The sequence below is a fragment of the Aplidium turbinatum genome, chromosome 3, assembly GCF_918807975.1.
Source record: "Aplidium turbinatum chromosome 3, kaAplTurb1.1, whole genome shotgun sequence".
Taxonomy (NCBI): Eukaryota; Metazoa; Chordata; class Ascidiacea; order Aplousobranchia; family Polyclinidae; genus Aplidium; species Aplidium turbinatum.
Window position 1 is genome coordinate 37,286,963 of NC_137474.1, and position 12,592 is coordinate 37,299,554.

A 12,592-nucleotide genomic window follows, 5' to 3' on the forward strand; every position below is an offset into this window, starting at 1 on the left:
TGTGTACTATCATCGTTCCAATCTACCACTTCAATACTAGCACTTATTACATGAGAATATATTTATATACGTACGGTAACACGGCTCATTTGCTAAATTGTTTTAATCTTTTTTTCAGCATTATGGCTGCACAAAGCAAGTTTGAGCTAGGCCAAATACCTCTAGGTATTTTTGATTCTGTTCCCTTTTCATGTCATGAGTTAGGTCACACTTGGGAACCAGTATGTTACTTGTCTTTTCTTCAAACAGTGCGGGATTCATTTAAATACTCATTGAAACTTTATGCAACATTTTATACAGTAAGTATATATTTGACAATTATAAATTATAAACGATCATGTTATAAATGTAAGTTTTGCATTTTTAATTTGAAAGTTTAAATGGCTTAGTAGTAGCCAACTGTAATACCTTTAGTTTAGTGGCTTCAAACTCAATCGTAAAAATAATTTTTTATATCTAAATTGTTTACTTTGTGTATTAAGCTGAGTATGACAGTTAACTAGAGTTATTCATTTTCACTTCTATACAGTACCAGGCCTCGAAATTCACGGCGGACATGTCCGCCGTCACAGCATGTGATGTCCGCGGGAAGTACCCTCTAGATCGGTCATATTTGTCCGCCGAGAAATATCGCAGAAACTAGCGATACAAATCGTCATTGCATAGCACGAACAACTGTTGCAAGAATATAATTTGCGCTGGGAATGCGAAATTATCGCATTCCAAGCGCGCATCTAGAAAAAGTTAATACTGTATCTTTTAGCTTCCATTCAAGCAGAAAAACTTTCGAATTTTACGTTGCTTTAACGATTGATGACATTGAATCAGCGTAACAAAGGTGAATTTTTTGCTAAGAATCGATGGGAGTACCGGTACTTCTACACTAATCAGTAATCACGCGCAACTTAGTTCAAGTCTTACGTCACAATGTCTGGCTTTGATCTCCGAGTAATATTGATAAGGCAAGGTTGGTTACAAAGTTAGATTATAAGAGTAGGCTACTACAGCAAGATGCAGCAAAACTTAAGTTTTGGTATTACAGTAAGAAAGAAAAGGCCCAGGGAAAATTCTGAAAGTGAGAATGAGGGCGATGAACCTACTACTAGGAAATTTAGTGGTGATAGACGCATATATTAAATGAACAACGAATGTAAGGATTAGCTTTGTCCAAGATCACAACATATCGTTTACCCCAAGCCATCAATTTCCGATCATCAAGGCCATCAACAATATGAGTGACAACGAAAAAAATCAAAAGAGGTTGTTTGAAATCGCATATTTCATCGCTAAAGAAGAGCTCGCATTTACGTTTTTCCCTCAACTAGCCGGTCTGGAGAAAAGACACGGAATAGATCTCGGTATCACGTATCTTAACGACAAGCACTGATCTCGTGGAGATTGGCGCACGTCTTTGAAGATCGATGCTATTGAAGCTCTCATCATAAGCATATGTTTGGATGGCCTTGATTGCGCTGATTATAACTCCGAGCCTGCCGTGGTCTCGTGGAATACTGATACTATTTTGAAAAGGCGACCGCATCATGGAGAGGGGAAAAATAATTGTGCTTTTTCTAATGTTTTGTTTATTCTTTTCGTCACTTTCGCTCACATAACATGTAAAAATAAACCTAAAGAAAAAAGCCTATAGTGAAACTTTGCACATCAGAAAATAGTAGCGTTACGCGTTAGAGTTTTCCGACTCGTGCCCAGAGCATTGTGACGCAAGAAGCCACACGACCTCGTTCGGCGGAAGTTAATCAGTTATGCGGCGTATTATTTTTTTATTATTTATTTGCATCAGACACAAAAAGTCCATAGAATTCAAATTTTTAACAATCATCATCATCATATTTAGTAGCTACACGGCGTCAAGCGCACGTTGTTGGTCTGATGAAAGCCTTTCAGAGTAACTTTGCTGAAATTTTAAAAAGCCTAAACCGTAGATGATTCTCAAATGGCGAAGATTTATCAAGATAAAGGGATTAAGTATGACGATCGACGTTAAAACTGGTGTGTCCGCCGTGAGACTTAATTTGTCCGCCGAGATAGCTGCTCAGACCGGACACGTTTGTCCGCCGTCAACAAAAACGAATTTCGAGGCCTGCAGTACCGGTAGCTTATGTCTTAATTCTTTGGTTCACTGATACTTTGAAACTGTATCCTACAATCAATTATGTATATATACTAGTGTAACTAATAAAAAACTTATTATGAAATGTGTTGTCTTCATCAGGCTTCCTATTTGCTAAAAATGCGTCAAAAGAAAAACAGGAATTTTGGGCAGTTGAAGAACATGATACAAGACATGATTCGATCAAGTATATTTCTTGCTGCCAATGGTGCTCTTTTTATGGGTGGATATTGCTTACTTAGGTACTGACTGCTGATCAGAAGGCCTGCACTACATATCATTAGTTTTTGTAACAGGTCTGCTTTTTACTAAGGTGGAATGCTACATTTTACATTTCTATTTCTTATTTTTTCACTGTTTTTATATTTGTTTACGGTATATACCAGCATACCTATTTCCTAATTTTGAGTATAATTTTGCATTCTCATATTGTCAGATTTCTGCTTTAGGTACAGTGTAGTAATAGTCCAGTTTTAATCTGGTGATGTTGCCGTTACCGAGGGTGGACGGATTCACCTCAAAGTGCTGCAATCACCTTCACACCCTGCCTCCACATGATCATCGATCTGTCTATTGCGTCCTCTCATGTCAAGCCCACCTTGCTGCTTTCCTCCTCAACTTGCCTTTTCCACGTTTTCTTGGGTCTTCCTTGTTTTCTACGACCATCCACTTGTAACTCCAGCGCTCTTCTCAAAACATCATCATCCCTTCTCAAAACATGCCCATTACATAACATGATTAACAAAACATGATTACATACAGTGAAAGTATAAAATCTATTTAAGCCATGGCAATGCATTTTAGTTGCAACAATGCTAGTTTGAATTGGAAACTGAGTGAAAACGTTCGGAACTTAAACTGAGATTAATGAAATAAGAATTCAAAAAATCATCTTTAAGATACAGGTAAACATCTATATATAAAAGTGCCAAAATCAAGCACCTATTTAAAATGATTCCACTGCCAATCTAAAAAAAAGTATTAAAAAAGATATTCTGTGATAGCCTATGTTGTATGTTTTCATGTACTGTACAATTGTACATCAGTTGTAATAATATATATATACCTGATTTCGCAGGCATATTATTGGACGATTTTATGGCTGGCATCCCACTGTGGTTGGTCTATTTGTTGGTTTGATAAGTATTTCAATGGAAAAGAAATCTCGGTATGTGTTATTCAAACATAATTGACTCGACATATACAGTATACACTTGAATAAATGTGCAGGGTTCGATCTTAACGCTAGTCCGCTAGCCAATATTCGCCGGCGAAGAAGAACTTGTTGTCACTGTGTAATTGTGTAATATTAATACGTCCCCAAGCTTGGACATTTTTACAAACAATATTTTATTTGACTTTTATTTCGTTTTTTTTCCTGTTTGAATTGCTACCTTGTCGTAGTTGAAGAGCACGCCCTCCGTGACCTAAAGAGTTAACTAACCCAACAAGCCAGACAGGTCTGACGGTAAAGACCTAACCAAACGCAATCCATCCAATAGTCCACTTCTTTTGACAGTTAACGAATATTATGTATTGTACCACCCTGGCGAGTGGCGTATCATCTGGGTCTGCTACTATTCGGTGAGTCTGATTCGGTGAGAGCCTTTTTCGGTGAGAGCCCTTTTCGGTGAGAGCCCTATTCGGTAATTTTTTTGAATTTTTTTTTGAAAATTATTGGGTACCGTAGCCTAATTAAAACCCCTAACCCCTAACCCCAAACACCCTAACCTCAAACCCAAAAACCAAAACCCCAAAAACCCAACCCCCAAAAAAAACCAAAACTCCCAAAAAACCCCAAAAACCCACAAACCCCCAAAAACCCAAACCCCCCAAAACCCAAACCCCCAAAAACCCCAACCCCCAAAAACCCAAACCCCCCAAAAAAACCCAAAACCTCAAACCCCAAAAACCCCAACCCCAAAAAACCCCAAAACCCAAACCCCAACCCCCAAAAACCCAAACCCGCCAAAAACCCCCAAACCCCCAAAAAAAAACCCCAAACCCCAAAAAACCCAAAACCTCAAACCCCAACCCCAAAAACCCCTAACCCCTATCCCCTAACCCCTATAACGGCAATGATAATTAGGCTACGGCGCGCAATAACTTAAAAAAAACTCACCGAATAGGGCTCTCACCGAAAAGGGCTCTCACCGAATAGGGAACTCACCGAATCGGACTCACCGAATCAGGCCATTCCGGTGTCATCTCGTACCACAGATGCACACAATGTAATATTACAACATAAATAAATATTAAGCACACACCACATGCCACATTTACTTTTTATATATGTTTTAAAATTGCATTGTTTGCGTCTGTAGTACGAAAAGGTGTTTTTGTGCGTATTGGTGCTCTCTTGTGCGTACTGAAATCTGAAAGCCTTTACTTTGGTTAGTTTCAGTTAAGCCAAAACACTTATCTTAATATCAGACAAGTGAAAAGTCAGTAAACTGGTCGGTCTAGTGAAAAATCGTGCTGGCTAGTGAAAACGGGGAGCAACTAGTTCGGTGGGCTAGTGAAAAAAAAAGTTAAGATCGACCCCTGATGTGTTAGGGATTTCATTACATAAAATTTCATTTTACCAAACCATTCTCCAATCCTAAACTACTTTCCTTCATCAGTGACTTTGTCTGTATCATCTTTTGTCTGTATCACAATGATACCGACAAAAGTTGCAGTCTGCGAGTACAAGCATGCCACAGAAATTTGATGAATCTAGCATGGCAAATTTACACTGTAAGTCACCTTATTTCAACTAGAATCTCAAATCATAGTCGATTTTTAATGGTTGTGCTTGCCCGTATGACAGCACTGAAAAATTAATTAAACAAGAGGAAAAAGTCAAAAAATGTAATAGAAGAGCAAATTTATAATCAGGATAAATACTACGCTTTAAATGTTTCAATTTTTTGACAGAAAGTACTGTGCTTTTTCTATATATTAGGTAAGTTTTTTTGAGGCTTGAATAAGCCCTTCTAAACATCCATTTTAGGAAAAGACAAGCTGTAGAGGTTTTTCTAATAATATGTGATTTTTTGTTATTGAGTTTCTTATCGTATATATACTGTATTTTACAGGAGGGGAATGCTTACACTGTACATGGCAAACTTGGTAAGCTACCGTACTACAGTCTGAAATAGTAGCAGTCATTTTCTATCGTCTGTATTGTTTTCAGCTATCGCCATAGCAGCATGAGCTCCAGTTGGCTACAATAGTTGCCATTTTATTCTTATCAAAATCATTAAAGCCTCTACAAGTATGCGAAACTGCCAGGATTAAGCTCTGCAAAAAGCTTTCCTAGTCCGAGGATAAAGATTCGATCAATCAACTGCTGGTGTGCACTTTTATTGTATTTTGTTTCTAGCTATATTTCTTTGTGCAGAAATAAAGCTGGCATTGTATACAGAGGTGGGCAGTAGTGCGCTACTTTTGTAGCGCCGCTGCTTTTTTGGTAATGGTAGCGCCGTTGCATTTCTGTAGGAACAGCGGCACTACTTTTTTTCTATGTAGCGGAGAGGCGCTACATTTCTTTCAGTCGCACTTCCGCTACTAACTACTTCATGGTGAAAAAATGTCTCGTTTTCGGAGGTTTTTCATGGAAACAATGCGTGAAAAATCAAATAGAGTATCTTATTCAAATTAATCCTAACTTGTATCTCTGAGGAATGCAATCATTCGTCATATTTTTTTGCAGGCCACTGAAACATTGTTTAAAATTTTGGTCTCCAGGGGGCTAGTTGAACCAAGGGCAAACTTTGAGGTGAGAGATCTTGAATCATTTTCCACTTTTCTCTTTTTATAGACGTTTTTTTTTAGAAAAGCCCATTTTAGATCAAAATTATTCATAGATTGCAACGTATGTTATTTTACTGAATCAATTTCCACCGGAATGATCCAGAAACAGACTTTAAATGAATTCGAAAATATCTCTTTTGAATGGAGTTTGTAGTCTTTATATATAATGTTTTATATTGGTTTATTCTGCAATATAAACACTTTAAAAATGCAACAAAAAGGCAGCTCTTTTTTGCACCATTGCTTTTTGCAAAAGTTTTTTTAAACCAGCTAACCCTGTTCAATGATTAACTTCGTCAACGTGTGTACATTTACGTAGGTTTTAATCTCTTCCATTGCCAGCGCGGGACTGATGTCTTTGTTCAGGTACCATAACATTTATGTTTTCAAATTGTGGTAACAAGTTGTACAGTCGTTAATTCTGTTACAATATAACAACAGTTTGTGTTCTATTTCTCGGCAATTGAGCCCTGGTGAGATGCTTTTCATTCTTGTTGTCGCTCGACTATCTCGCCATCACAAATCGCCTTTTTCACATCATTTTATTGTCGCTCAACGCTGCGACTTATCTTTTGGGTTATGTTGTGTTCGGGTTTGTTCTCTTTGCGAGAGTCTCGCTTAGATATTGTACGACTTTATGACCCTGACAGCGACTTTTCTAGTGCTGCCATGCGAAGCAGAGCGCAAGCGAATTATATGATATCGAAACCTAAAGAAATAACCTACCATAAAGTCGTAACACTTGCTACAAGTTGTCTAATAAAACCCTTTTGTTACTGAGAACTTAACTCAAACAAAATGTGTGTTTGAAGCGGTTGACACCGCATAATCAATTAGTATAAGATGCCTTGTTAATCACATAGCAACAGTTAACCAACTGCATTTTAATATTTAGAAAGCGATATTGTTAATATTGCGTATTCAGGCCTTGTGAGACTATTTATAGCGAAATCGATTTGTAATTATTAAATGAGGCTGGTTAACTGTTCCGGCGTAATTAGCAAGGTATCTTGTAGCACTATAGTTGTTTAATAATTTCCTTTTCGAAAAGAGCAAAAAAAAAACGAGAAGGCATTACCTGCTAAAAGCAACAGTTAAGAGTTAACCATATGGTCGCAATAGCGCGGCAGTGATAAGTCATGTGAAGGAAAACAGAGGTCTGACGATATGCATGAACATCTTGCTGTCAAATCAAAATTTGGAAGATTTTTAACATTTTTCAAAAATGTTTAAAAGTATCAAAAACCGCACATTGTATTGGCAGGTGCTTGCTAATTATACCGGGACCTGATGCTGTTGGAGAGGTTAGTGATTAAGTCCCAAGGGTTTTGTCACTCCAATTAACCGCATTAGATTGGTTTTTTAATGTAAACGCAAAGCTTTCATTAAAAGTGGGGTGTAGCTTTGGGTTTATGCTGGTTTTTGGTGCTCCCTGTTTTTACTGTACGTGATGCTGCAGGAAACCAAATGGATTGAGCGAAAGTCTGCAATCCTTCTTGTCCTACTTTGTCGGAACTTGGGAAGGCAAACGAAACATTAAAGTACCCGAATCATCAGCAAATGCGGTTTCAAACTTTTCCACACAAGCGTTTGATCTAGCATTAGGCAGGTATGACGACATTTCGTGCTTTCCAAGTAGCATAAAAATGATTATACCTTTGACTTATTAATGCGAATAAGCAAAGCAACCGTAGCCTGCTAATGACTACGCTATGCCAACTACTTTATATAGTCATGTATCCTTGCCTTTTACGAAAGGACTAAATAGAAACAGGTTATCACACGATCTTGTGATACCTGCAATGTATCTACATCATCTAAAATACTTGAGATTTTTTCATAAATGTTGTCGTTGTGCTGAAGCTTAAATGCTGAGTTACTGTATTTTCTTTATTTCCCTGATACGTTGATGCAAATGTTATCTGCAGGTTGAAACAATGCCACCGTAGCCACTGGGCTTGCCCGCATCAACATTCCTGTTTGCATTATTGTCTTGAGGTAAGTTCATCTTTCAGCTACATGTTGTTTCAAATACAAACTTGTAATTTTCTTCCACAAGTTGGTACGTTATGGATTGAATCTTTATTCTTGGACTGGGAAAGTTTCTTTGAGAGCTTGATCCTGGCGGTTCTGCATACTTGAAGTCTTGTTGCCGGGAAATTGTTCCATCCATTAGATGCCGCTAAGTGGAGAGCAGTCCTCAAAATACGTTGCTCAAGCCACATCCCGAGAGTCGAACCAGCGCTGTTTGATCTTGAAGCTTCTTCGTTCACGAAGTCACTCGCTAACCAACTGAGCTATCAACTAATATTGTCTCTTGCATTTTTGCAATGTTTTACGTTTACGTTTATATTTATATAACGTTTATACATAATCTACAAGCGTTAAATTTACGCAACGACACTTCTGCTCAACGTTACAATTAAATAACAACCCTTTTAATCACAGACTAAACCAGCGGTTCTTTACCTTTTGCCTTGTCGGCACCACCTTGAAATTACCAATCAATTCTCGCACCCCTCCTAGGATTGGCTGAAAAGTAATAGACGTCTTACAGTTCGAAATTTTTGTTGAAATCTGGTAAAATAACTTTGCTTCTTACGTCATATTAAAACAAACCTTGAGAATTCAGCATCCCCGCACCGCCTAGACGCAGATTTCGCACCACTTAGTGGTGCGTGCACCCCTGGTTAAAAACCCCTGAACTAAATTAAATAATTGTGCTGTGCATTATAAGTCAACTTCAGCTTGGTTATTAATGTATGTAATTCTGTCACCTGATTTTTGTATTATCGATGTTTTCAGCGTCACGGATGCTTTTACTGATTTTTTCCGCAGGGGGCGCTGAAGAATTTTTTGCTTGGTCACGTGATTCATGTCGGGATCAACTTCCTGCAACTCATCCGTGGACGACGGAAATTCAAAACAATCTTTTCTAACTTTTCCTTAGCGTCATTTCTTGCCTGTTACAACTTCTTGTTTCGAGTGAGTCAATTTCGTGCCAAAGGCTAAAAGTTTGGTTGGCTGTGCATCAGGCCCGACATAGTAAACTTCACTGCTCGGTGGCTTATTGGCAGTGTTGTACGTTGACGCCGTCAATTTGACGGCGTCAACTTTTTGTTGACGCTAAGGCTAGCGCTGTCATTTTTTTTTAATTGACGGAAGTGATAGCGCCGTCAACTATTTTGCCGATTTTAAGCGCTATGCGTCATTTTTTTGTTATCTTGTTTCACAATGTATTTTGGCCAGCGCGACTCAACCCAATAATGGCTACTTGGAATACAAGCGGAAGAAGTTCGCCAAATGGTGATCACTCATATCTTGAGCAGCCTATCGAGAACGAGGGATCAGAGAGAGAGAGAAAGAGAAAAATCAATGAATGTCATCGCGGAGGTTGAAGATACTTTATTTCAAGAGCTCTATGGCCCTGAAAAGAGCGATTTTGTTGCAGTGGACTTCGTTAAAAGATTTGTATATGCTAAACCATCATAGCACGCTTGGAACAGTGATACCTTTTTGAGTAAACGTTTTTAGGGCTTGTTTTTGCAATACAACACACCAATACCATCCAGCGCTGCTGTGGAACACATGTTTTTACATGGAAAGGACATTATGCGTCCTAAACGTAGCAGATTGTCAGACAAACATTTTGAAATGCTTGTATTTCTACAAGGAAATAACTAATAGACTAAGCAGCTAATTACAATACAGTCTCAAAACATAATACCTGCTCTTTATTCATAGCTATTGTTAGCCTAAACTTGATTGAAATACTTCCGTTTTGTGAGACCTTGGCTAAAATAGCGCTGACGCCGTCAATTTATTTCATTCACGCGTACAACACTGCTTATTGGTTAGGGTGACTGCCTTTGAATCAGTAGATGTGAGTTTGATTCTCTCACGGTTCATATCGTTGGCTACTTTTAAAATCTTATTCTTGCTTAGCACTCAGCAAAAAAAACAAAAACGCATCTTATTTGTCACATGCAGACGACCAATTGTGTCTTGAGGAGGTTGAGAGACGATGACCACCCTGCGGTCCATGGAGCCATCAGCGGTGCAGTTGCTGGATTGTCTTCCATTTTTTACAAAAGTTCAACTATATCTCTCTACTTTCTCTTCAAGCTTTTCGAGGTACGAGTGAAAATTGATTCTACGGCAGCTCAAACGACGACAAGAACAACCTAAATCGTTTTAGGTGGTACATGTTTATCTCAAAAACAAAAGAATGTTGTACAAAAAAAAAAGACATGTGTTCACACTATAGGCTACATTTCGTCATTTCAAGCACGAAACCGTTACAAGCTTTTATCACTTTGATCTTTAATTACTTTATGTGCTCTTGTGTTACTTTTTTTGCTCCATCCAGGTCTACACAGTGAAAGCACACGGCAAAGGGTGGTTGCCTACCTTACCAAACGCGGACAAATGGATTTATTCGATCTCTCTATCTTTGATTCTACATGCTGTAAGTGTTGTAACCAGTGTGACCCAATTTCAAAATTGTTGAATTGAGGAAATGCGAACTTGCGTCTTGCATGATGTAGAGTTGCACAATGCACATATCTTTTGTATAGCTTATTTTGATGTAGCGTTGTCATCAGCTGACTGCCAGTCATTGCTGATGCACTGCTAATTTTCCACTAATGGCTGTAGTGTCCGTGCTTCCGTTGATTGGCTGCTAGCAATATCTGTAGAACTATATGGCTGATCTATCATAGAACTGGGCCAGGTCTTGCTTTATTATTGTACTTTTGGTTTCTTTTAGGGTTTTATTTCACATCGCTGTGAATGCCTGCCACCGCAATAAAAGGCGTGACTTACATCGTCGGCCGAAACAGCTGTCTGTCCTTTTTTTGTCGACAGTCCACTACTTGTAATAAGTAATGTCTTATTTCGTTTCAGGCTTGTCTGGAGCCTCATAACATCCGACCAGCTTACTGGAAGTTTCTGTCTGGAGTCAGCGGCGATAAGTGAGTAGAAATGCAGAGATCACGATATTGTGTGGCTGTGCCATAAGTGGCTTTTATTACTGTGGCTCATTTAAAGACATTGTATCCAAGCCAATAAATCAATCGATTTTTGCATTGATTTAACGTCCGCAGACGTTTAATTGATGCAAAATAGGTCGAATTTGGCGGCAGGTGACATCAACTGGCCCCGAGACTGTACTTTCGACTAAAATAACGTACAGTTTTAGTCCTAAGCTGTGCAATGTTCATCTTAGAAATCTTCAATATTTTGACTTAATGACTGAACTTTAATTTTATATTTTTAGGTTTCCTCTTATGTTTCGTAAACTATACGACCTATACGGCACTCAAGCGTCCACTCTGAGCCCTGACTTCGTTCCTGACTTCAATCCAAAGTTCGTTACAAATGATTATGTCATCTCAGTATTGAAACTACACGGGAAGTGGACTGGGAAGTAACTGAGACTTCATTTCGATTTGTTTTTTAATTTTCATTCCACTGAACGTGTGGACTTTTTATTGTCGCAATTTATACAAAGTTATCGAAAGGAAACTTAACTTCACCGAACGCCATGGTATTGTGCAAAAGCACGTTGATTACAACAGCAATGCAGTAACTCTGGACTCGTCTGCTTATTTCTCCATACTCTCAGGTTCTACTCTTCTCTAACAGTGAATAAGTTATTATCTTATTAAGAAAGGGATGCCTTTTGAAACTTAATTTCTCGGAACATGATAGAATCACAGAGGTCTAGAGTCAACGTTAAGTGCAGTTGTAGGTGAATTGCACATAAAGTTGACCCCACCAGAGAAATCTATACAAGCCAAGTCACTATTGAAATATCGCAAGTCCTGATCAAATCGGCAGTGAACGTAGTTGTCAGGCCATCTTTTGATGCATTATTTCATGGATCAGCAAATGTTTTGGAATCTAACGTGTTTTTATTTTCAATGCGAAGATTCAACGTTTCTGATGCAATTAATTTTTTTTTTTACTTAAGAGATAATAGTTTTGTTACCCCGTGAGTTTAGATTCTGCATTTTGTTGCCTGTTTTCTCTGTTCGAGGGTTCCAACCGATCTCTTGTACGTTGAAGCGAAAAGCTAATAATTTATTTTAGTAAAGTCAGTTCTAATTTGTTTTGTTTTTTTGGTTAACTTCATTTGTTGTTGCCCAGACAGTAAATTAGTTCTTTTTGGTCCATTTTTGTGTCTTGTTGCAAAGTTGAGCCACTGCTTATCTACATTTGTGACAATGTGTATTGGACTTTGAGTACTATTTTTACTTTGCCATATTTGTGCAATAAATAATGCTATGCAATTATGCTTAATAAAATTTGCTCGTGAAACCATTGGTTTGGTTGCTCCAGTGAATGTACTTGTGACACGAAACAGCTTAATCCGCTTTCGGGATTTTGCTCTATTTCGGTACCACAAACCTAAGTTGTTTCTGACAGAACACAAGGGTCGACTTGCTTTCGCTAAGCACCCCAACATCGGGAGCTCCCACATAAAAAACAAAACAAAAAAACTTGCATGTAAGGCAACGTCGACCAACGGGTGTGACTTGTGAGGACTAGCGACCCTCCCCCGCACTCACAAGGCTCATGAATGACTGAATAAAATTAATTTCGATTTCTGTTGTGTAGCCCAAACAAAGCGAAGAGTAAGGGTTTGCAAGTATCGCTGAA

At 38.4% G+C, this 12,592-nt stretch overlaps 1 protein-coding gene across 1 annotated transcript; it reads left to right on the forward strand.

Moving 5' to 3' along the window:
- Positions 1-122: 122 nt before the first annotated feature.
- On the forward strand, positions 123-12,244 carry LOC145766472 (transmembrane protein 135-like). The gene is made up of 13 exons (XM_082578190.1): positions 123-299; positions 2,234-2,373; positions 3,210-3,299; positions 5,212-5,245; positions 5,829-5,894; positions 6,249-6,295; positions 7,389-7,538; positions 7,858-7,927; positions 8,768-8,914; positions 9,920-10,063; positions 10,299-10,397; positions 10,835-10,902; positions 11,208-12,244. The coding sequence occupies exons 1-13, from the start codon at positions 123-125 to the stop codon at positions 11,359-11,361; spliced, it is 1,386 nt and encodes a 461-aa protein (XP_082434316.1). The 3' UTR covers positions 11,362-12,244.
- The last annotated feature ends 348 nt before the right edge of the window (positions 12,245-12,592 follow it).

Coding starts and splice junctions, on each gene's coding strand:
- LOC145766472 (XM_082578190.1), top strand. CDS start 123: ATGGCTGCACAAAGCAAGTTTGAGCTAGGCCAAATACCTCTAGGTATT. Junction 3,300..5,211: donor TCAATGGAAAAGAAATCTCG/GTATGTGTTATT, acceptor TGTATTTTACAG/GAGGGGAATGCTTACACTGT. Junction 7,928..8,767: donor GTTTGCATTATTGTCTTGAG/GTAAGTTCATCT, acceptor TTTTTTCCGCAG/GGGGCGCTGAAGAATTTTTT.